Source organism: Diplotaxodon limnothrissa, linkage group LG5 (genome assembly GCF_057381915.1).
Source record: "Diplotaxodon limnothrissa isolate DT_005_m linkage group LG5, D_limnothrissa_male_GT1.1, whole genome shotgun sequence".
Classification (NCBI taxonomy): Eukaryota; Metazoa; Chordata; class Actinopteri; order Cichliformes; family Cichlidae; genus Diplotaxodon; species Diplotaxodon limnothrissa.
The window spans coordinates 11430340-11456873 of NC_140600.1; the positions used below are offsets into that span (position 1 = coordinate 11430340).

The following is a 26534-nucleotide window of genomic DNA, read 5'->3' on the forward strand; positions in this document are numbered from 1 at the left end:
TTTTACGGCTGTGACAGTCTCCTGTTGACTAAATCTGTCCACAGACAGGCATATTCAGAGATTGTGGTAATTCCTGCTGCAGTCTGGGTCTCCAAAGCCAAATTTAGCCAAAATTACACTCGCACAGAGACAGACTCACTATGTGAAAAACAATAACAACTATGCTTTATTTTTAGCTACACACAAGCTTTGCGAGTATACCGTGCGTGACTGCAATGCTATTGCACAAACAAGAGCTGCAAAAGTGTCCGAGCAGGCTTTGTGTTACGTCTTGCTCCAGTATGTGTTCCACCATGACACACAGACAAACACAGAGAAACTCACAGTATGAAAAATAATATAAGCCTTGTCGCTGTAGCTGGTTAAAATGCATTTTTCCCCCAAATGTACTTAATTTTTATTATTATTATTTTTTAAATTCTCAGGTGTCTCCATTACATGTCATACAGCAAACACTTACCAGACAGTTCATGACGAGTGCTAAACCTCTCTGTCCGCTCTACTGCAGTGATGCGTCGTGCCACACATATCATACATGACTGCAAATCTGAGGAAAGAGACAGCGCCATGTTAAATCCTCATGTAACTACAGTGGAGGCAGAACGGGACAGTTACTATTTTGTTTATGGATACAGAACTATTTGGAATATTTAAGAGGAAGCCAAATAAGGCAAAAGGTAATGAAAGTACATCTGGTTTTAAACCACAAATTTTAAACATAAAAGTATGGTACGAATGAGTATAAACATAAGGATGTTAAAGATGGTGCAGAAAGCTGCATGTGGTCAGAAGGGAAAAAGAATAACCCACACAAACTTGACATGTCTGGCAGTAGACAGATGGAAAGATACCGATGGTTACACCCTTGTGCAATAAGACACAATAAGAGAGCTGATCAAATAGTTTCACTAACTCATCTACACAATGCAATTTGTAGAGAGTATAGGAGCTGTGGCAATTGTTTGGCTTGAAATAACAACTGTACTCTTCAAATTTCGACTTTTTACCAAAATGATAATTCGAGTATAAGCTCGAAATTTTGACTTTAGTCTAAAAATGGACACTAATTATTATTTATTTTCTTAATGTGGCTCTAACACTAAAAAAAACAAAACAAGCTTATAAACAATGACTTGCCATCTCCCTCCTCCATCATGGCCCGGGGCTGAGTGAGAGCAAAACACTGCATAGTCTCATAGCGTTGGCCTCCCGCTCTTTCTTCTGGCAGTCCATGAGTCTGACTGTGAACATAGCTGACCAGCATGCGACAGTTGAACGTGTGGCTCTTCTGACGAGGTGCCTCTCCACCCCACGATGCTCCATTGGGTGCTGTGATGCAAAAAAAAAAAAAAAAAAAAGATGCAGACTCTTTAACCACGTGTGCAAGTGATCCACCATTTATGTGTGTGTTGTTATGTTTTATGCATCTTAAATGTGTTTGCACAAACATAATAAACACTCGTGTCTCACCATTAGACTTGGGGAGATTCTTGTGAAACTCCTCTCGGTCCTCGTCATGGATGATATTGTACACGCTGGTGCTGATCAGCTCCTCCTGCTTGTACTGCAGGTACTGGGTCACATTGTCCGATACAAATACAATGCTGCCCTCCCGGTTAACCACAAAGAGAAAGCCGTCCAAGGCCTAAAAGAGCAAGGGCAGAAGAAAGGAGAGCCAAATGGAGTGAAGGCCCGTCAATGCAAATAGCATTAGTTTTTTTTTTTTAATTATTACTGCTTTGTCCGTCTAAAAAGAAACCAGCTGAGACATTTTTATCAGCTACATGTCAGCAATGTCACCAAAACACAGATCCAACATATGGAGGGGGAGCTAATTGGTGTTACTCTTTTGCCCCCGAGTGATTGTCCCCAAACTGACCTGTAGGAGCAGTGGCCCCAGATGGTCCTTGTCAATGACCCCTTGACCAGTGGAGGAAACATCCGCCTTCTGAACATCGTCATCACTGCAAGAACTCTTTCCTGAAAACAAATGAGGCACACTGCACTGTTGGTAACGATAATAATGATAATAATGTTACAGTTCTGTTGAAAATAACTTCCACTGTGTAAATCAACAAGATTAGTTTGAATTCTTGGGACAACTTGGTGCATGACCTGTATATTTTCCCCAACTTTTACTTTGTTTTTGTACATAATACTGAGGCATAATCTAAAATTACAAAAGACAAAACAACAACAACAACAACAACAAAACAAACCCCAACTTAAAACATATCAGTCTGTATAATTACCCACAGTATAATAAATATGTTTTCTGGCCACCAGATGGCAGCACAAGTCATGACTGCATGGTTGGCATGCCTTTCTATTTTTAAAATCAGCATGTGTCTGAGGCTTTGTTAGATACCACTCTATATAGCTGGGTCACTTGGAACACAAGCAAGATGTGAAACTGTATGCCACTGGATTTAATGCTATTTCAAACTTTCAGTAGCTGTACAAGAAGAGATGAGACAGCAGTTGCTGACCTAAATGAAAAAGAAAACATAACAAAACAAGGAAACTGACCCTAAAGACGAAGACATGTAAACAAGGGTTGGGGTGGGGAAAGGTGTGTTAAATAAACAACAGTCAGAAAAGAGAAGAAAAACGGAGAGGCCCCTCCATCATTCTTATCCTGTATCTATGGTAACCTGGCTGCACAACGCCAGGACCCACAGTAGCCAGCTGTGACCCTCTGGGTACATTCCAATATGATTGCTCGCTTTCTTCTTTACCCACTTATCCTAACAGATGTAATCGCAACCAGGCTAAAAACATTTGGAGGAAGTTATTCACTTCTGTGTATTTAATTGTGTAAAATCTGCAAAAATGGTTAAAAAAAAAAAAAAAAAAAAAAGCTTTGAGATAGGAGTGGCTCTCTATAAGGTCTGATTTCTGAGTCTCCAGTAGCATTAGTCTCCCAGAGAGAAACAGGGTTTGGCACTAACAGATACACACTGTCACTTACAGCCTTGAGCCATGACCACCAAGGATTGGTCTCAATTACTGGTGCTCATTTACCCCCAGCGATACAAACAGCCAAACTGGCTGTCAGTCTGAAGTGGCCTGGCCATGAACCAAACACACTACTTTATCACTGGCATCATCTGTCCTGCAGCAGCGTACTTGACAATCCTTACTTTCTCCACGGTTTACTTTCCATACACAAATTCAAAAATAAAATGATCCTTTGTTTTAATCACAAAGATGTAATCTGAACATGGAGGTGGTACCTTGCTCCTTGATTTGTCTGATCTGCCTCACTGTCTCCTTCAGGATGGCACATTTGTCAGGCTTGACGTTGAAGCTGTCAATGTTGGAGAGGTTGGCAGAGATGAGCTCAGCCAGCTCCTCGATGTACTTGCTCTCCTGTTCCCTCCGACGCTTGTCACACCTGCTGAGGCACCAAAGGGATTAGATATGTTGCCATGACAACCTCACCTCCCCATGCCCCATCCGTATGCAGGCCATACGGCCATACAGGGCTCAGATGCTTCAGATATTCAGTTAGCAGCAACATATGCTTGAACCAGGGATGTGGTCAGGAGGAAGACAGCGACATCACACACACTCATGCATCATGCTGGCATTTAAATAAAAACAGCGACGGACAAAGTGGACTGATGCATTAAATATACTCAGCACAAGTTAGAGCACTTACCCTAAGCTTGGAGTGTCACAGGTGGACAGTTTACGCTTACGGTCGGAGCACAGGGGATCCAACGAGTTGTCTCCGACGCCACTCATCTTCAGCACACATCAGCACCTGAAAGCGCAAATCTGTGCATTGCATATATACATAACGTGGTATGATCAGACAGAATGACCTGAGAGTGGTATGTGTTGCAATCTAAAAGACCATTAAAATGTTTTTTTGTGTTTTTTTGCAAAGTCCACTCAGAAGTGAGTGCAGATGAAGAGACTTCTGGGGGAACAGAAGAATTTAGATCAGTATAGATTTATAAGGGCAGACTATCCAGTTATCTGAGCAGCCTTGGTTTCTGCACTGTGTTTGATGGGAGTGAAATCTCATCTGTTCCACTGCAAGGAGCAACTGATGATGATGTAGTGATTTGGAGCCTCAGGGGAGATGGGTCATCCCGCGTTCAGCCAGCCTGCCCGCTAGAATGATACCCTTCTGCTAGCAGCGGCAACACAAGTATACTATACAAACCATTTCCAGTGCACTTGCATGCTCAGGCATGTCGGGGCACAGTGTTTAAGAGTGCTAGAAGCTACTGTCCCAGAAAGGCGCATATTCACCAGCTCGTCTATTTGTTTAACTGCCTGGGGCTGCACAAGCCAAAAAAAGAAAAAAGAAAAATATTGCACACTGTTCAGGCTTGTGGAGCCTTGAAACAATCCAGGCGAGGCTCTGCAACTTTTAGTCATTTGAATACGCTGTATTCTCTTTACTGTGCACGGTTAATGCTAAGCTATATCCGTTCTTTCTTCCAATAGATTTTACGTTCAGTCCCCCCTGTATCATCCTAAGACAACACCTCCCTTGTATTTTTCCCTTTCGGTAGTTGTGCCGAGCAAGGGATCGTGTCCTTGTTTTCTTGCTCTGGCACTAGCCTCTGTCTGACCTCTCAGAGTTCATGAGAGGAAACCCCTGTAGCCAACATCTAAGGTCACTGCTCCTTCCTATTCCCACCCAAAAACTTCTGAGCTGCACTACCAGACTGTTCGACTACAACCCTATCCTGGACTTTGTGTCTGCTTCTGTGCGCACGCACACACACAAACTCATTCCAAAGAAGAAAAGTGTAAAACGGATGGGAGTCATTATGCAACTCCTGCTCTGCAACTGCAGGCTAGGACATGCAGCCCAGTCACCCACCACCACTATTACTACTAGAAGAGCACCAGGTCTCAGACACACACTTTGTGCAGTAAATCTGCATCGCATGCTTCTTGTCTGTCTACCTTTCAGCACCCCTCTCTAAATCTGCCTGTCGTGCTCCGGCTGTGACTCTTGCTCCCCTCCCTCCTCTCTTTCTTCCTTCCTTTCTGATTTCTGACCTAAGGCTCACCTCTGCAGCAGCATAGAAAGATGACATCAGCCCTCAGTCAGCCTCACATCCTGACCGGACAAACAGCAGAGCTGTAGGCTGCTGGAAGTCTTTTGGAGGACAGGGTATGAATACCAGGACTGTACTACAGGGAAACCTTACTGAAAACCAGAGTAAACGTAAACACGTTCCAACATGGTAATGCAAAAAAAAGAAAAGAAAGAAGAAAAAAAAAAAAAAAAAAAAGAAAGGTAATATGATCTTACACAAAACAAGAATGCTCTCATTTGATTTTGACAACTGTAACTCAAATTTACTGTTGTTTTTAAGTTTGTGTGTTTTTGACATTTAAACCAGCTAAACGTTTAACATGACTGAAAACAGACACAAGTTGAGTAGATGGCAGCAGAGCAGTAAAAGAGAAACTTTTAGCAGCAGCCCACCAAAACCACAGATGTCTCTCAACAGGCCTGGCAGTGTGCCACTGACCTGATTCAGCTTCATCTAACAGTGTGAAAGTTGCTCAGGAACAATATGAGATGTTGCACCTACCATCAGGTACATGGGCACAGTAAATAATAAAAACATTTTATATTTCAAAGTAAAATGGTCCTAATTGTTATTTGATGGAGTGAATGCATTTCTGTGTTTTGTTACTGCATGCTCACCTTAGCCAGTACAAGCCCCAGTCAAAATCCATTCAGGGTCTAGTGTCACTTTAATGTCTCAACATCTCCTGAAAACAGAAAGAGAAAGGTCATGAACTACAGCGCTCTATAAATGTCTGGAAGTCTCAACATGACTAGTACTTTTGTGCACGCTAAAACATGTGCTTTATATATGTTTTTCGTTCATAGAATTTCATGGGAAAGACTCAATTCTAAAAATGCACAGGAAGTCACAGCAGTTTGCATCCTGTTTGCCCCCTCCCCCTCGGCCTGTTCCACTGCGTCATCACTTCCCTTTCCAGGAAACGTGGCCACTTATCCACCATATTTACATATTCTGTTCGTCAGTTCCCTGTCGTCCTGGTTTTTACTCACATTTTGTCTGATTGTTGTCTGGCATCCGAGGGTTTCCAAAACTAATCTAATTGAGCATTAGGAGAAAACACAGCATGGAAATCCTTCTTCTATATCTGACAAAAGGTCAGAAAATTCCAGCTGCATTTACTAAAATGCTTAAAGACCTTTACCATCTATGGCAGCCAGTAAAGTTATCTCAGTCAGTGTGGTGTTTTTTTGGTTTTCTTATTAAGGAAACTCTGCAGAAATGAATCTCGTGATCTTTCTAGTCACTAACTTAATAGTTTTTCCCATAGAGCAATTACAATATCAGATTCAGATATGTTATCTTTTTATTTTCTTTTTTTGCTAATCAAGTATCCTTCTGGTCACAAGGGATCTGTCAGATTCCCAATCCTAATATTTAGAGTGCCTTGTGTTCAGCAAGTGTACAAGCTCCTGCCTAAATCACTGCATCATCCTCTGTCAAAGAAAAGCCTGTGAGATAGTGTTTTTCCCATGCTGAAATCTAAGAATAGCCACACAGAGTAAACACAAATTCTTCCTGTGATAAAGTTTGATATAAAAAAAAAAATCTAAGGTCAAAATAAAAATAAATCCATTTTATTAGTTACCATGTTCAACTGCTCATTTATACAAAGTTATACTGAGCCAATCACTTGTAAGTGTGTGCATGCATGGGCAAGAAGACCTGCTGTAGCTCAAACTCAGCATGATGGCAAACAAAGGCGATTTAACAGATTTTGAACGTGGTGTTGTTGCTGCCAGATGGGTTGGTCTGAATATTTCAGAAACTCCTAATATACTGGGATATTTTTTTCCTTTCACAACCATCTCTAAAGCTTACAGAGAAAATCTGAAACAAACACTATGAGTGAGTGGCAGAGAAAATGCCTTGTTGACACCAGAGGTAAGAGGGGAATAGTCAGACAGCTTCAAATGGACAAGAAGGCACGGTAACAAAGGTAACCAATTCTTGTAATCAAGGTAATCAGAAGAGCATCTCCGAACAAACAAAACACTGAACCTGGAAGCAGATGGACTACAGCAGAAGAAGAGCACATCGGGTGACACTCTTAGCAGCTAAGGACAAGAAACTGGTTCAACAGCTCAGGTTGGTAGTAGGGCTGCTCGATTATGGCAAAAATGATAATCACGATTATTTTCACTGAAATTGAGATCGCGATTATTTGACGATATTTATTTAACCCTTTAAGACCTACCATAGAACCAAGTCCGCCAGAGCTTATATTATTTTTTTACATGTTGTAGTGCCATTTGTGGGAGCATTTCAAGTTGCTAAATAACTGTTATAGCCCATATTTTAATAATATGTATGCATTAAGTCCATAGTAACTACATTAATTGCAAAAAAGTGCAATAAACTACAAAAAAATTGAAAATCGCTTTTGTTTTGTTTTTTTACATATATTTCTACTTGGAGAAATTTAAGAGGTTTATCCCTCAAAACTTTAAATACAAAAAAGTTGCAAAAAATAGTTTACAACAGGAAATTTATTTTGAGTGTCTTCATAGTTTTATTTTGGAGATACACCAATTTTTATATACTGCAGGAAAAACAAAAAAACAAAACAAAACAATCCTATGATGCAAATTTGCAAAGAAAACAGCATGCGCATCAAAATAAACTATTTCCAGCAGTGCAAGCATCCCAGAAACTATTCAGAAAAGTCAAACATGACCAGTAGAGGTTTTTAAGGCCTACAAGTAAAAAAAAAACTACATTTCCGCAAAAATGACGTCACTTCCGGTTTCGGCCTGGAAATGGCGGACATGCGAATGTTCGCGCTGACGTCTGTTTCACTGTGGGAAGTGTTATGAACAGCTGATCGGATCGGCAAAGCGTGTTTCTGGAATATTATGTTTTTGTTCCTGCAAGGCTTTTTATGCAATTTTTGCAAAGCTTTATGTGGAAGGAAACCGTGACCGAGGACAAGCTGATGGCATCAGATGTAAGTACAACTCCTCTGGTTTCATATGCAAAACAAATTATTGCGCTAGCTTACACGGTCCAGGTTCTACAGGGATTTAAAAATAGTTACACAAAACGGAGCGTGCTGCTCTGACCGGATTTAAAGGGTTAACAATGACTTTAAAAAAATAATATAAAATAGTGTGCAACACCACTGAAGTTTTTTTTACCTCTCTTTTCAACCAACAGCAGTCACTCTCCTCTCCAAATAACTTCTGCTTAGCTTTCCGAGCTTCCCTCGGGTCCTCTTAATCAGCGGTCTCCAACCTTTTTTGCGCCACGGACGGTTTATGCCCGACAATATTTTCACGGACCGGCCTTTAAGGTGTCGCGGATAAATGAGGGAGGGGCTAATAATCGGCTCAGTCATTTTTAATGATAGTTGAAAGCCCAGATCGTAATCGTGATTAAAATTCGATTAATTGAGCAGCCCTAGTTGGTAGTGATGTAATGTAAACGTATTATTGTTTAAAAGCAACAGCCTAAATTAGTATTGTTCCCAACCATGAGGATTGGTCCATAAACACAGACGAGCACCATGTTAAAAAGTGAAAAATTAATTCAGTTAAAAAGTCAAAAGGTTTGTGTAACAGCAAGGTGCACCTAACGAAATGGCAGGTGAGAGTATATTAAAAACACACATAAAACATTAAACATGCTAATAAAAATATATCATTACACAGTTGTCCAACTCATAATCATCACTGCCACACACAGGAAGTGTGTGAACTGTGACTCTGAGTCCAGAGTGTGTGCCTATGAGATACTCCAACACAGGACACTGATTACATTAGTCCCAAAAACAGAGCTGCAACTCATCTAATGCTGCAGCTCAATAATTTAAACACAGACAAAGAGATAAAACCAGCCCTCTTTTCTCTGTCTGTCAACTGTCCAAATACAGGTTAATTATTATGAGGAACCTGTTTACACACACAACCAACAGAACAACAATGTAGAGACATAATGAACCCGTTTAGTTTTAACACTACACACTTCATCACACACAAGTCTTTGCTAAGCATTAATCCCTTTGTTTTTGCTCTAGTTCATTGACGGTACAATTGTAGACCTGATCCTTAGGGAGGACGAGTAACAAAAGGTAACAGAAAAAAGTTTATTTAAAAAAAAAAAAAAAAAAAAAAAAAAGCACTGAAAAGTAGGGCTGGGCCATATTATACCATTCACGGTAATGCCGGTATAATGTTAGGCAACGATAGGAAAATGAAATATCGCGATAGAATATGAGTAAAACGCGCATGCGCAGTGCCTTTGTTTTCATACGCACATGGCCGATTGTTGAGTGAAACAGATAAACCAGAATTGGTTTGTAAAAATGGTGCAACTTCAGTGATGTGGAACTGGTTTGGTGTTGGTCCGTCAGATACACGACAAAGCACATTTTTTTGCAGAACATGCAAGCGGCCGTCGTTATTGTCGTATTTGTCGAACTAAGATGCTCTTAAATCTGGGAGTAATCTGGGTCCTAAACTCCATAATCTTCAGGTCAAACAACACTGCAGCATCACTGAGAGTTAAAAAACTGTCTCAATTCTTTCATCTTTAATAAAACGATCAGCATTGCTGCTTTACCAAGTGTAACTATGAAGTTTAACTTCCAGGCATCCATGAAAACAAAATGTATTACATTTAATGGAGTTAGAAGTTAGCAGGAAGCTAGCGGAAGTTAGCTTGCTAGTTTCGCTAGTTACCTAAGCATGATATTGCATGTTCTGACTGAGAGATTTCTGAAAAAAATCAAACGTACAGCTCTGCTATCACGTCCAACATAAATGAAGACGGGAAACTAAACAGCAGTGACGTTTGTAGGGTTACTGAAGTTGGGCTAGCTGGTATATAATGATGTGCTACCTGATCGCTAGCGACACAGCTATGTTAGCATAACATAAACAGTGAAGCTGGAGGACGAACACTAACACTTTTCCATTTATAAAAGTTAACGTTAAGGTTCCTGATAGTTAGAGACAAATGAAATCGCATGGCAGGATGCTGTAAACGGACCAAACTTCAGTCAGGAGAACAACTGAGAAAATCCATCCACAATACAAGGTTAGTCATTAATATACTGCAACAACAATAGAGCAGCTGCCAGAGAATTCAACACTAATGAATCAATGGTACAGAAGTGGAGGAAGCAAGAAGAATGAGTTTAATAAAGTTTGATTTATCTGACTGCTTTGTTTCGCTTAATGTGCCTTATAATCCCGTGCACCTTATGGTCCGAAAAATACGTACTGCACACTGCAGTTTAATGTTGCAAAGCACCTCTTTTTAACTTCAGTGGATATTATACATGGTTATGCTCAGGATATGTCAGCCCATTTCTACTGGAAATGCCTTTTGGTTAAACTTTCAGCAAGGAATTTGCATTTGCACTGTTACATTTTTATAAAGCTTTAATGTACATAAAAACCAGCTTCTTGTTTAAGTGAAAATAAATGGAAGGTTGTCTTTTTGCGCTAGTAATGTTGTGGAGTTGTATTTTGTCTCGCATCAATTATATCGTTATCGCAAATTTTCAAATATATATCGTGATAAATATTTTTGGCCATATCGCCCTGCTCTACTGAGAAGTCTTAAGTTAATGCCAAAATTACACCGAAGTGGTACAAAACAGCAAGTTACGCAAGTCTCATACTGGAACCAGTATGTAAGGAAGGCTGCAGATAGCCATTTTCTACCAGGGTGTTTTTGGAGAAGCAACCAGAGAGAGTTGCGAGATGACTGGTGCAAGACTGAATCAACAAGTGGGATGCAAGAGTTTGGGCCCAACAAATTCTACTTTCTAAACTAAAACTAGCAGAATGACTCAACTACTAAACCTAACTATACCATTTCTACTTGAGGAACATCCAACTTTTTCTGTTGAGACTTGCATGTAGATGACTCCACCACAAATAGATTAGGTAAACATGATACAGATGACAGTTGAATGTCCAAATCAATGACAGGTACCAGCTCCATGAGCAGAATTTTGCATCCTCACATCTTCTAAACTACACAGCACCATTGCAAACACTCCCTGTTATGTGCTATAAAACAATTATTCAAACATCCTCTGTGTCATATTTTACCTGGCTAAAACTCTGGTACTGAGGTAAATACACATGATGAGAAGTCAGAATTGCTCCTGACCTTTGTGTGCTGGTCTTACAAACAAGTATCAGTTAAGTAACTTTAGCAACCTCAGTTACTAGAGTTATTGAAAAGTTACACAACTGTGCAGTCTAGCTAATGTTAAGAGGTGATTTTATCAGGAACTTTATTGTTTTGTTGAAAGTGAATGGATTTTCTCACTTAGTTGTCTTTCATAAATCTGAAAGGGTATTGTGGTCCTAGAATGTTCATGTTTCTCTTCAGATTTAATGTTTAAATGAACTTTCTATGCAAATACTGCTTCACTAGCTGGTGGATATGTACAAGAGAGCCAAGAAAACTTCTATAAGAACATGTTTATCATTTTACAGGCTTAATGCCAATGACATTGTTTAGGTACACTTGGTGAATAACTTTACATTTTCAGGATTCTGCACATCACTTCAGTTACATCCATGATTTTGATTTACTGACATTTGGCTCAAGGCCAGAGCTGCAGCAGCGTCAGTCAGTCAGAACCAGAATAGTGAGAAGGACATTCCTGCTCAGCCTAAAATAAAGCCTGAAATCTGAGCTCCCCTAGACAAAGAGCGGCAGGCCCAACAATAACCACAGACCCACCCTAAACAAAGATGACACATACTGGGGTACACATGCACAAAATTAAAGACCCCTGAAAAATGGATCTAAGTGTTTTAAGTGTAGCAGGAAGTATTTCTCTTAAAACAAAAAAAACAAAACACTGTAGTCAGTACATTTTAAAGCATGATAGATCTGGGCTACAAGAACCGTTTAGCCTCATTACTTCATCTCACACACACACACACACACACACACAGTAAGGTAATAAAGTAACAAAAAGGTGTCCACTAGAGTCTGGGGAATCAAGTGCAAAAAGGAAACAAAAGGACACAATGACTTCCTGTTTTTACTTCAAGGAATTTCTCCACCTCCTGCTGGCCATAAAAGCACCTATATACTGGGTTAAGTGCAACTGGACCTTGCACCAACACAAGCTCCCACACAGTTTCATTAATCCTGAAGCCTTATGTTGAATTTTAATATAAACCAAAACAAATTATATTCCAACTCGTAAAATTACACAGAAACAATCTTAGAAGTAGCCTGAATGTTTAAAGATATATTTTTATTTAATAGTCCTTGTGAGTTAGATAGATTGTTGTAAGGAGTGCAGAAGGTAAGCTCTCTGATGAAAACAAAAATCATGGTTATGTTTCACATGCTCGTCCCCACCCACACGAAGTGCATTGTTGAAACAGCCCTGGGACTATTTATACTGATACTTGCAAGGTGCTCAGTTTCCTGTGGTGTACTCCTAAAAATAAATGAACGAATAAGAAAAATTTTATAAAAGGAAAAAAAATAGAGTTAAGATTGAAAAAGAAGACATTAAAACAGCAAACTAAGAGCTACCTCATCAGGCCAGGACTCTGCAGTCTATTTACACCTACAGGCCAGTGGACACTCTTTCAATGATGAGGATGTACACATCCTGGACAGGGAGGAACGCTGGTTTGAGCGCAGAGTCAAGGAGGCCATTTACGTGAAAAGAGAAAGACCATCTATGAATCGATGAGGGGGCCTAAGGGTACATCTTTCACCATCTTACAGTGCTGTGATTGCAGCCATTCCAACTCTCTGTGAATGGTACTCATGGCCATTGATTAGTGGGTTTTGGTCAGTGGTGGTTGATCAATGGTCATGAGAATTTGCATAATTACGATTAAGGAACTGACCTCCCAGCCCATTGTTCCTTAAGTGGGCTGGTTTCAGTCATTATGCAAATGTACTGTTTATAAGATTGGGGAAACCTGCAGTCAGCTGAGACTGAAGAAGTCACTTGGATGAGTGACGAAACGTTTTTCCCACAAAACGCTACATCCAGATGAACAGAATCAACTTTTGGAGATTTACTTTCCTGGATGATTGAGAATGCATCAAGACGAAGCAAACTAAGTAATTTTTTTTTCCTTTTTGAACTGTTGCTGCAATCTCCCTCTGTACAGTCAGGAATGTCTATGCCCCTGAGTTGATATATCATAGCAAAGGATGCAGAAAGCAATCCAGTCACTCAGCGGGGTCACTAGTCTGCAGGTGCAGGACACAAGAGGGGTAATATCATTTCTTGACACTTCCTACCAATTGTAAGGACAACAACAGAGTTTGTGCATATAAAATAAACTCTGGCATCCACCAAAGAGGTTTAGACTTCTCACCAAAGACAAATTACCATGACCTTTTGTCCCGTTCTTTTTTTTTTTTTTTTTTTTTTTTTTTTAAACAACAAAAGAGGTCAATTAAATGAGGCCAATCATAAGATACATTTTGCCTAGAAAATGTTAGGCCACCTTTGTGTGCTGGTCTTGCAAATATGATCAGATATCAATAAGAGGAAAATGTACAGTCTTCTGTTAAGATCACTGCCTGCGTGAACTTTATGTAGACCAATCATGGTTACGTGTGTATTCATAACTAAAAGCCTGTTCTGAGTCAACAAAAACATTGCCAAGAGCAAGGACAAATGGCCTGTGAAGGGGGAGCTACCTTCAGTGTCGTTTGGTGTGTAAATTGATGAGGAATTATCTTCTTAATCACCTCATAGTAACATTTGTAACTGAATAAATCGAAATAATTCACCATCTTATTATGATGGTTTAATTATTCCATATTATAATAAATTACAGTTAAGAGAAACATAAAGTAGTGCATTCTTTTGCTTTGAAAACAGAACTGTAGGCTATGAGGTGCCACAACCCAACTCTAATGAAATGACAACGGAATCAAATAATTCCTAGATATTCATTGTTACCTACAGTATTAGCAGCTTGGTGTACAGCTGACAAAAGTTGCTGTCAAACATATAATTTAACCCTAACTGTAACCCTATGGAGGTACATGTGGGAAGAAAAATGTCAAATGCAGTCAGAGCAGACGTCAAATGGATTTTAATCTGCCAAGCACACAGTATAAAGTTCATGTGAAATCCAGTTTAATCAACATGAGAATAGTGCAGGCAACAGACTGATAAATTTGCAGCTGGCAAGTGGCCACCCTGTTTCCTTCTACCTGCACGAACTACCCAAGAGTATAATGGAACCAATGGAACCAGACAGCAAATGCCTTATGGGTTTAAAAGAAACAGAAGGGGGGGGGAAAAAAACCCAAAACAACCAACTATTAACAGAGCAGTTTTACACTGCAATGGAAGAAAAATAAGACAAGGACAACAGATTACATGTTTGGGCTACACATTCTGAAGTTTCAATGTTAGCATGTCACCGTCACCATGTTGTTTTTTTGGATCACACGCTACCTTATAGGAATGAAAGGTTGAAGTGCAGATTTATCAGCAAAGACTAACAAGCTTTGTTAACTTGTTGCTTTCATAAACTGTACGGGTTTAACAACTGTTAAAAACTGAAGCAAACATTTCGACAGTCTGCACCAAACAGAAAGGCATAATATTAAACAGCTGGGGAAAAATAAATAAAATCACATCAGGTCTAGCAGACCCCAATATGCTCCAGTTTCCATTATTGAGACACTTGCTTAGCCTTCTTGACCCCTAGCTCAATTATACAGATTGATGAGTTGTTAAAAATAAATAAATAAAAATGAATCCCACACAGAATAGTTATAAAGGAGGGAAATGACCCCAGAACCAAAAGCCTTTTGTTGCATTAGGCTGTAAATATTCTTTTTAATGGTGCAAATTTAGGCATTTCAACATGGGAATCTAAATCCCTCTTGGATTCACAGACAGTATAATATATGCCCCTTGATCAGGAAAGAAAGTCAAACCTATGTCTGTGTTGTCTGTGATGCTTTTTACACGACTAAATTTCACTTTGTTTAGTAGCCATCTCTCATGTTGACATTTTAGGAATTTCCCTCTTAATTGATCCGAAGTGGCCAGCTCTGTTCTAGGATGCCCTCTGGACCCAGTGGAGGTGGTGAGTGACAGGAGAACGGCGGCTAAGCTGTCATCCCTGATGGACAACGTCTCCCACCCCATGCAGCAGACTGTGACAGCACTGAGCAGCTCCTTCAGTGGGAGACTGCGGCACCCACGGTGTGGGACGGAGAGATTTCGCAGGTCTTTCCTCCCCACTGCTGTCAGACTCCACAACAAAGACTTTAACTGAACAAACACACACATCCACACATGTGCAATAACACTAAGTGCAATAATCTTTTCTGGCATCGTTGTATTTTTACTCAGTTGTATATAGCATTCGTATTCTATTTTTATCTTATTGTATATTTTTATTCTATTTTATTCTACTGTATATAGTATATTATTTTATTCTATTCTGTACAGTTGTGTACTGTATTTATTCTTATTGTATTCTAATTTTTGCGTCATAACTTTTGCACTGTCCACTTCCTGCTGTGACAAAACAAATTTCCCACGTGTGGGACTAATAAAGGTTATCTTATCTTATCTTAATTGTATTGGAAAATGACATCCAGAAATATTTGTCAGAGTTGAATGCACTTGTGAATTTTCCTTATTAGCCATTTCCCTGCCAACATTTTCATTCCACTATTACACATGATTTCAATGAAACCTGAGCTAATGGGGCTTAACTGGAGCCAAAGGTTTTGATGGCAAAAGAGGAGAGTGTTGCCATGCAATGAGATTTGAGAAAGGGGACGAGAAAGACATATGTGAAGCATATGTGAAGTGAGGATTTATTAAAAAACAAAGCTGTAAATTGCTAAGAGAAAAAGGGGAAAAAAAGGAAAAAAAGAAACGCAGATGAAAACAACGCAAAAAAAAGACTGGTTGGCTGGGGAGTGTCTAGAGGTGTGATTCAACACTGCCAATAATTTAACAAAACACATTTCTGCTTTACTAAATTTAAAAAAAGAAAAAAAAGAAAAAAAAAAAGAAGAAGAAAGAAGCCTTTGTCTTTAAGGTAAAAACAATGTCACAAATGCCAAATTCGATTTTATTGACAAGCGAAGAAATAAAATGTGTGAAAAAGTCAAGTGTCAAACACATTTTGCACATATGACGGATATTGTAAAACCCATTCTAACCATCTGCACTCTTTTCAATAAAGAAATACAAGATGTCCATAGATGAATGTGGTGAGTAAGACTGTAGCTCATAGCAGAGGGAAAACTGTGTTCATAGGATTGCCTATTTCTCTAGAAGAAAAAAAGAAAAAGAAAACATCCCCCACCCTTTTCCAATGCACACAACACACATGAGAGCTTGGACAGGCTGTGTGTGCATCTCCCCATTTTTTCCCACACAAACTGCAACGTGGAGAAAAACCAGGGAAAATAAATGAAGGTGAAAACAAAGACATGGCAGATTCCACTGTGTGTGTGCGTCACACTTGCATCTCCTGCAACTATCCATCATCAACAGGAACAAAGAATAGAAAGGAAGAGGATAGGACATACGCCGGCATAGATTCAAGCAACTAACTTGTCACATTGCACAACTGTTAATTCTACGTCCCCAATAACCCCTTCATTTTCAATAGGCTTCATGTGCTGGTGCAAAAACTGAGGTGATAAGCGCAGCATCGTCCAGAGGAGACCACAGACCAAACAGAATGCAGTCAGCTGTGATCACACAAGGCTAATATTATGGAAATGAGTTCATTAATCAATAGCTAAACAGCCTTTTATCTGGGGAGCCAGAACACCAGTGCCTGATCAACCTCGATGCTGCCCAGCCTGATAACACATATCCACTTGCAACTGATGCAATGAGCGGGCAAATCTCCTGTAGAAGTTAAATCAGTGAGACGATATCTTAACCACTGTAATTATTGTTTGTGATATTTGTAAATTTGGCGATGTCAACAGAAAACACTGAGTTTGATTTGGCAGTTTTGATTTTCGCTTTGCTGTTGAGACAGAGGGTCTTTCTGTTTTTAACGTTTCAACTGTGTCTCTCTCTCAGCTTTCGCTTTTTCCTTTCTCCCTCGTTCTTGCTCGTGTCTTTCCCTCCTCCCTATCTGCTCCCTCCCTGCCCCCTCCTCTTTCCTCCTCTTCTCCCCACCGTCACTGTTGGATTGGTGGAGTAAACACAGGAAGAGAGCGGGCTCTGTTCCACTACGCCAGAGCTGAGCCTGGGCGTTCCTGCAGCGCTCCTGCGCCGGGGTCAAAAGTTTACTGTGGTTTTCATTTCACCTTTCCACAGCCAATCAGAGCACCACACTGCAGTCTCTGAACTCTGACCCCTGCAAAGAATTCCAGTCAAAAGACGGTCTGACGCCAGTTTCCCAACTTTGAACCCTCCTCTATCCTAGTATTCCTCTTACTACTTCTTTCTTTTAAATGGTCAGCTTCATGTGGTGACGGAGCCTAGGTATAAGAAAAAAAAAAAAAAAAAAAAAAAGGATTTTACTAACAGGAGTAACAGCAGAAGGAACTATCAATACGTGCCTTGTTTGATCTCCCAGGGTGATGCTGACCTTGGTTAAGAATACATGAGGATTTTACAGCCCGTCAGTAAAGTTTCTTTTAGTTTGCTTTTCACCCAGTGCAAAAAAAAAAAAAAAATTTTAAAACAGAAGAGATAACAGACTTTATCATCTCAAGCTATATAACATGCCCTGTTTTATAGTTTTTAATTCATTGTGTTATTTCATGCTTTAGACAAAATAACTGATAAGGACAGCAACGACCAATTGTTTAACGGGAGAGACAAAAAGAAACATGGCTCTCTGCTGGGATTCAGCACAACACCTGGGAGTGTGTTTAGGAGTCAAGTCAAAGCTGCTCAGTCCAAGAGGACAGAGACACACAGCCAGCCATAATCCAACTGTGGGTTTGTTTTTGCCTTGGTGACACTGCACTCTGTCCCATCTGCTGAGTGATTAAGCCTGCACACTGCGCTCTTCAAGGGGGCAAGCAAAGGACAACACAGGCTGACTGAGCGGACACACACCACTATGCATATTTACAGTCTGGTTTATGTTTATTTGAAGTATAAAGCAACAAAAGTTGCATTTGCTGTTTCTGCTGGTAGAAAAATGAAATATTGTTGATTTTTCCTCAAGGCAAAAAAAAAAAAATGCTTATGAAGTATGAGTACAATGCATCATTTCAGGGTTTTTGTTTTGTTTGTTTTACTTGAAGCAAAGTGTGAAAATAAAGCTGTCTCTTAAAGAAGTCTCCTTTTCCCACAAATTACAAGTCCTCTTAAAGCCCAAATAATTCATTCTGTACCAATACTAGGACTGTACCTCATAGTCAATAACTATAATGTTGGGTTTTTAAGACTATTGATATTTGTTTTATTTTTGTTTGTTTTTCTTAGAATATAGTAATGTACGCTACCTCAGCTCCTCCATCTCACTCACAGGTTTGATATCACCACCGTTCAGATCATTCAGATTAACACTTTGCATAGCCCTTTGGTAACTTTTAAAATAAAGAACACAGACATAATATCTACAGACAGTACTGCTTCACGGAGAAAAAAAAAAAAAAAAAAAGGTCTTTCTTCTCCTGCTTCTTCTCTCACTCTCTCCCCTCCTACTCAGTTACGTGAGTGAGAGAGCAACGCAGCTTCACTGAATGACAAAGAAGAGCAGTACAACAAGTGAAAGGAGGAAAAAACGAAGACATGATGCCGCTTCCAATTTCCTCCCTCAGTGTTTATTTTACTTGAACAGTGTGATTGCGTTAGGCCTGAAACACTGAAACAAACCTAGAGATCAGTCAGTGACCTCCTTGCAACCTTCGGCCACTTGGGAAAAACCTGCATTCCCTAAGTATTTGGAGACTGACTGCTGGTTGTTGGTAGGTGAAATCTATCCCAAAGTGGGTGCTGCACCCAAAACCTCCTTGTGATTGCTTTGGTCACTAGCAGATTACTGCAGTTGCCTCTAGTCTGAAAAAAAAAGGTCAACATGTCTGCAAACTAGTCTTGCTAACTAACCACCAAGTGGCAGTGAAACTAGGTGTGACGCAAACCGGAATCAGAAACTTTTAAAACTCTTACTTCAAAGTGAAGGCCTTACTCATTTCTACTGCACATCCTACAGTTATCTGTTGATGTCTTTAGGCCTTGTCTTTAGGGCTGTGTAAATGGGGGCTCAGATTATGTCATTATTAAAATCTAAAACCACTCCCATTTGGATATTAAAAATGAATTTCTTGATTATAGATGAAGCTTGTGCCCTGCCACACTAAGTTTGGTTTTGACCTTCACATTGCCTTAAAACCAAAGTCATTAACTGCTTTAAATAATATTGGAATTCTATTTCAAGGGTGGCCACCATGTCCAGAGGATTTGACTAGGACACATTGGTGGAGCTAATTGAACAGGGACCTTTATTTCCATTTTTAATCATACCATAGTCACACATAACCAATTCTCCCAATATGGCAAGAGCAATATATCTATCTATATAAAACAGGGCAAATAGAAACATAGTAATTACTTGCAAAAGTAAAGCCACTTCTATATAAAATAAAGAATCAAATTTCAGCTCAACTTTTTCGAAGCGTTGCTTGATATTTAAACCAAGACTTCACTGCACAGCTTGATGTGATGTGGCAACATCAGGAGGCAAGTGTTAGCTCTGCTATTCTAGGGACAGCAGTAAGCTTCAGAGCAACCTTTTGATTAGAGTGTTGCCTTAACGACAAGCCACGTTAACAGGACTGACGTCAGTAGGCAGAAAAGAACAGTAATAGTGAAAAGAACACTTTTCTCTTCCCGTGAGGAGAAGAGGAGGAAAAAGAAGAAAAAAAAAAAAAAGGGAAAGAGCACATATAAGAAACAAGTGTAGTAAATTATCTGACACATGCCTTGCCAGTGTTGACATGCTGTAGTAAGTCTGGAGCCTTTAACGATGGCGTGGAAGTAAGTCATTCATGACTTTTCTTTGAACTCAGGGCTATAATAAAATAACATTTATTACAGGCCAATGGAAAAATGAAAAAAAAAAAAGTGTTAAGCTCAGTGCTGTGTGCAAAAAAATGCACACACTCATTGCAATCTGTGCTAATTTACTAAATGAAAGAAGATTTTGAATTTCAGATGAACTACAGAGACAGTACCCGTACAGTCCCTGCTTGCATGGTCAGATATCCTCTTACAACTTGGGACTGCAGTGCCATGCATGCCAACAGCTGGTTCCCAGTTCAGACAGACCTAGAAACTAGGGCTGGGCAATATGAACCAAAAACCATCTCTCGGTGTTTTTAGACTCTGTGGTAATAGAAAATCTCTCTCACACATTGTTTTTTTATTAATACAATCAAAGCAAACTGAATGTTAAATTGGTGTAAGCTGAAAACACATTTTTATTAAAACACACTGAAAAAAGTAAAGTGCAAAAGGAGTGATTGTCAATTTACAGTAAATGTTTAATTTTGATGCTAAAAAAAATGCCAGTTTCACTGGGTAAACTGATTTTACTCAGTTTAGAGATCATTTGGCTTCTTTGAAGTGGGTTTGTCTGAGGTACTTATTCATTGCCAGTGTGTTTTAAGTCAGTGGCCAATGGTATACCACCAAGTAGACAGGGGAATTGACACTGAAGGTGAGCAATGTACAAACAGAAACAAAATGTCTTTTAGCCACCTAAAAAAAATGCTAACCTTAAAATAAAACACATTAAAAAATAGCAAGGAACTCAATTTAATTAGTCAGGATATTGTGGGGGCACCACAATCAGTTGTTTTGCATTAAAGAACACACGAGTAGCTGTCTACTAGCACCTTAATTAACATGTTACCGTATGCTTTAGAAGCAATTTCCATGTAAAATGACTGTTCTGTTCACTTATGCCAGAGGACAAATGGACAAATACTGTCTCAAGCTGTTTTCACACACAAACAGCTTATACTCACTGACTGTGTTGACTACAGACTTTTGCAACCAAGTGCAACACAGCTAGGCTGGTAGCACGAGTGTGTCTCCTCGGGCATTTCTATGATATTTCAATGAGTAGTACAGGGATGTGCAATTGGAGACTAGCACAAAAAATTTGAAACAATGTTTCACATATAAATCTGGAAAAAAAAAAAATCTTAGCAGTCACTCTGTTTCCTGTCTGAACTCCCTGTATTCCCATTTCAGCAGTGATTTGGGACACATAACATTCAGGATATGACTATAGCGATTGAAGCATGCCTCAAGTGTGAGTATAAATTGTTATGGGGCCGTGTTGACACTACAGTTCAGGCGAGCGATGACTAATGTGACCTTATAACCAAGGCTATGAACTCCTGAAAATGTCAGGAGAATTAGGTGGAGACCTTCTCTAAAGCTGCCCTTTATCATATAGACTGCAGTTAAGGTGTGTGTGGAGAAGGCAGGACACCTGCTAGCTGCCACTGTAAGGTGAAAACACAAGAAGGAAGGAAGGGCCCGGTGCTAGGTGGTTAGCAGCAACTGAACTCTAAATAAGAATGAGAGGATTGTCCAATCAAAGATGCCATCATTTTCTCAGAGAAAGAAAATAAATTTAGTCACCTGTTTTCACCAAATACACCTGGGCAGCCCACTTGAGTAAAGTGTTTGTGTGGGGAAATGCTGACATAACTTGTAGACACTCCCCAGGCCTCCTAGAAACCACAACCCACTGCCACAGAAAGTCAACATAAAACTGTTTCATTTTCGATGTGTACACAAAACAATCTTTAAAAAACCAAAAACAACAACAAAAACAACTATAACCCCCCCCCCCCCCAAAAAAAAAAACAAAACAAAAAAAACACTAAACTACTAATATTAAGGCCAGTAAAGACAAGCTTTGTGAAAAGTTAGGCCAGAGAACCTTGAAAACTCTGCAGAGAACAAAGCCCTTTGTTGTTTTGATAGCAAACCAATTCCACAACACTCAAGCATTTGACCCAAATTGGAGCTATTCCTGAGACTCTCACTAATGACTAGGGCTGCCACAAACGATTATTTTGATAGTCGACTAGTCACCGATTATTTTTGCGATTAGTCGACTAATCAGATCATCATCCATTGGACATACAGCTTATTGCACCAGCAGCATCTGCTCTTATATAACTATCATTAGCTTACAGCTTTAAGTGTTTAAGGTATGTGCTAACTAAAAATAAAGACAAGATGATAGTTTATTAAATTTTAATGAAATCTGCAGATTGTTGTGGTTTAATAAACTCCTTGCTATCTAAAATATAACAGGACACCGGAGTAAATTCTTGAGCATCTCACACTTCTGATAATCAGCTGTCTGCTTGACGTTTATTCAGCTGTGTAAAAACTTTAATCTCAGCCAAACCGATTTACTCAGGAACAAATAAAATACTAAAAAAAGCCAAACAATAACATTTTGAAGTTATCTAAGTGACTTATATATATATTTAACCTGAGTAGCGAAAGACGGCGGTCGGTTTGAAAACGATTTGCCGGGAGTCCGGTGTTCTCACGGCTCTAGTTAGCCTAGCCTAGCCTCCGGCTAGCTATCGAGCTAGTGGGTAACAGACGTCTCTGAAAACGTCGGAGCACTTTTGAAAATATGTGGTGTCTTGATAAACTGAGCAGATATTTGAGGTTTACACAGCTACATTCTCGCCTGAAAATATGTTAAACATTTATTTTGTGACCCAGAAAGAATAATAAGAGTAAAACCAACTAGCTGCCACCATTGTTGGAAACTGAGCTGGGCCGCGCTATGAATTCTGGGACACAGCTTCTTCTTCTTCGGGGTTTAACGGCAGTTGGCATCCTTGTACATGCAGTGCTGCCATCTTCTGTTTCAGTCTGTTATTACACTCTTAAATCCTGCTACTTATTCCTGCGTCTTTCAGGATCTTACAAAGCTTCAAACGACACGTCGACTATTAAATCAGTCGTCGACGATTTTGATAGTCGACGTAATCGTGACTAGTCGACTAATCGTGGCAGCCCTACTAATGACATAAACATAACACATATTTACACAGAATAGATTTCTCAAAAAAAAGTTACATTAGAGCCTTTATGGGTCTAATGGTCACTATGTGTAGAAGTTGTACCACTTTTAAAAATGATTTTGTCTTTAATAAAAGGGGGGAGGGGTACTGATGGGAAAAGAAAAGTGAGGACTGAATTAAGACTGTTGCATGGATAGTTCATTTAAAGTTCATTCAGAAATGACACTCTCCTATTCTCTTCTCTTCTGCAGCCTTTCTTTCTAATTCTTCTTATGCTGAATAAAAAGACAGAGAGAGCATCTGGTAGCAGTTATCTCACAAACCAAACTTTTTTTCACCCGTGCTGCTTCTCCCCAGAGCAGTTTTATAAAAGGGGGCCCTAAACAAAACACAAACAACGTCTTGCTAACTTTTTACAATAGTAACAAAACTAGAGCAGGGTCCTACCCTCCCACTGGCTTGTTCAGGTGAACTCTTTTTACGAGCATTCTTGAGCTCGGGGAGCGAAAGTTAAAGGGGGAGTTGAAGTTAAAGAGGAAGGGCAAGGAGGGGAGGGGGACAAAGCTCTTGGCACACCCTTCCCTAATAAACTCTATCCTCCATCCAATCAATGAGGACTAGAGCGAGAGCTGTTCCAAATCCACGCTGGTTATAAACTAGAATTGGGTGCAATGATTGCTTCAGGCTGCCTGTATGGCTTTTAGAAGTGTGCATGGCTCACATATGGCTCAGCTAACCTAACACTTGGGTCTTACCTCAGAGATGAAGAAGAGGACAACGAGGGCATGAATGACATGTGACTTCAAACAGAACGAAAGTGCAAACTGCACCATTTGACTTGGGTCTCAGTGAGGTGGCGATCTGGCCTTCCCTGGTTGATCTGGTTTCGGCAGCTCTCATTTCATACTCTCGCTCTCACTTGTTTGAGCAAAGTAACTAAATATTTCAGCAGTGGAAACATGACTGTCTTGTTTAACAGATTTCTATATTTAGCTCTACAGAGGTAGGCAGAAAAAGCAAACCTACCTGTTGAGTTCTGCCAGTGTGTATGTGCCCTTTTAACAAACAAATCCAGATCACTGTCACTGCATGAGTGACCTTGAGATGTGGGAATTAAACAGGATGTTATGCACAGCTTGAGCTGACCGCAGGAAGCTTCTGAATTCTTAAACTTGGTTGTAAAACAGCCTTGAACGACCAGTCAAAGTGAGGGAAACAAATACTCAAACTTGACTTGAAAACAGACCTGGGTAAAGATAACGTCAAATACAAAAACAGTTGCTAAAAATATAAAGATCCTCCTTTTCTCTAAATGATAAGAACTGGTTACAAGTTACATATGAAGGAACAACCGCTTTCCTTGACTAACCCTGCACTCCCCATACAGCTGTAAGAAGACCAAGGAGTCATATTTCAATTAGGGGAAACAATCAGGCTGTTCTTTCAGCTCTGTGTCATCAAGAGTACTCTCAAAGCTACTGCTCATCCACACAACTATTAATCATAAAATAAACACATACCTCATGACCGATTGGCAGTTTCTCGAAACTAAGCTTATTATCTCTGTCTCTCTGTCTCTCTTAAGGCAGGGAGACTGACGAAACAGTCAAAGAATGCCATCTATTCAGACATTAATGACACAAAAATGCCGCTCAACAAAGACAGATTAGGCAGTCAGAGTTGCAAGCTCACCACCACTGTATTTAGAAGTCTTAGACAACTCAAATATGGCAGTCCTATGCAAAATGCAGCATTGCATAACGAGGTGAAAGCAGTAAAAATATTTTTAAAATCCTGCACTTTTTGATATTATTTAAAAATGAGGTTTTTAACCATTTCATTCATAAATACGTTTGTTTTGAATGCGCTGTGCTTACCCCGAGAATTGCAGTTTGAACTTGTTGTGGTCAATATATTTCAGGCTTCAAGCAGGAAGCAGGCACTCATGTGTTCCCCAATTTACTCATGTCACTAAATAAGTTTGTAGCCATAGCCGCCATAGCCACTCCTCAGAAATTCACATTTTTATTATTTTAGGGACAGGATACAATACTTTGTTTCACAAGTAACCTCTATAAGAATGACCCAAATATCAGCAATGCCTCCAAATGTTATGCTCATTTTAATAGGGTGAGCGTTAGGGTGCTGAATCCATGGGACATGTGACCGATTAGCCTTCTCCCATGCCCATGAGAAAAAGTGATAAGTTAATGAATTATTGAGAGCCCATGCGGGGGCCAACAGACAAAGAGCGAAAGCCATGCAATGCAGTCACTTCTGCACCCCATCTGCAGTCAAAGAATCCCCCCAAAGATTGATTCATTGTTAACACAGCCTGACACCCTGTGTGAGGGAGAAAGAGAGTGGTAGATAAAGGGACAGAGAATGGGGGGAAACAGGGGGCTCCGTTTGCCAAGAATATGAGCAGAAGTAGCTCATTGGACAGGTTCCCACAGTGGTCATTCTGCCCACTTAGAAAAATACCACATACATGGACTTGAGTAATGGCATTCTATGAGACAAGTTAGCCCACCTGACAGCTAAAGACTGCTAGTAGAACCATCCTTACTCATTCTTTCCCAGCTACCAACCATCTAATGTCCACATTACTGAGATATCACAGTCTACTTAATCCCATGTGTGAAATCGCTGAAAGTGAGAAAACTCCACAGTAGGCAACAACAACAAAAAAGAAAGAAAGAAAAAAAAAAAAAAAATATATATATATATATATATATATATATATATATATATATATATATATATATATATATCTATCTGAATGATCCCAGAAACTCTTGCATTGAGATGTAAATGCCTGCAAGTATCGGCAGGGATGGCCCCGGGCAAACAGAGCGACAGCACACCTAGTCCTCAAGCATATCAGAGAAATGACTAACCTACCCCCTCACTGTTGCCTACACTTGAGCACGCTCTCCAAGAATTTCCTCTTACAACCTTAAAAAAAAAACAAAAAAAAACAACAAAAAAAACCCGAGTGCTCAGCATACACCTTGTCAAGCACAAGGAGGCGAACCCAAACCGGAACCCTGCGAGTGTTTATCATCCTCTGCACTGAAACACATCCATCTGCCTCCACAACCAGTCCGTCTGTCTCTCACGCTCACGTATGCACCTACATGTGATTTACCAGCAGTGAACGCCAACATTTAATCACGTAGAGAGATAGTCCCAGTTATACCAACCACTACAAACACGCGAGCGCTATTTCGCTACAGTCATGCAAATAAATACCACATGCTGGGGATTGTTCAGAGCAGCCACGCTGAGCCAGTCAGTTCAAGTTGGGTTGCAAGCAGCAAGCGAGCAGCATAGTGTAGGCTACTGGAAAATACTGCGTGGTTGCCCACGACCCTGCAGCTGGCCAACTTTACTAATGTAACAACCACTTAGAGAAAACCCGTCCCATTTTAAAATGAAAAAACATTTTGTCATTTTTCCTACACTGTTTTTTTTTTTAATGGG

General features: G+C 39.8%; 1 protein-coding gene across 1 annotated transcript in view; it reads right to left on the reverse strand.

The window, feature by feature from the left end:
• ncoa3 (nuclear receptor coactivator 3) overlaps positions 1–26534 on the reverse strand; it is a 37944-nt gene that overhangs the window by 10574 nt on the left and 836 nt on the right. The window contains exons 2-8 of the mRNA XM_085353047.1: positions 5687–5754; positions 3665–3769; positions 3237–3397; positions 1880–1980; positions 1471–1645; positions 1138–1329; positions 461–547 (exon numbers count right to left, since the gene is read on the reverse strand). Coding sequence (XP_085209173.1) covers positions 461–547; positions 1138–1329; positions 1471–1645; positions 1880–1980; positions 3237–3397; positions 3665–3750 — 802 coding nt within the window. The 5' untranslated portion in view covers positions 3751–3769; positions 5687–5754. The remainder of the gene's footprint in view (positions 1–460; positions 548–1137; positions 1330–1470; positions 1646–1879; positions 1981–3236; positions 3398–3664; positions 3770–5686; positions 5755–26534) is intronic.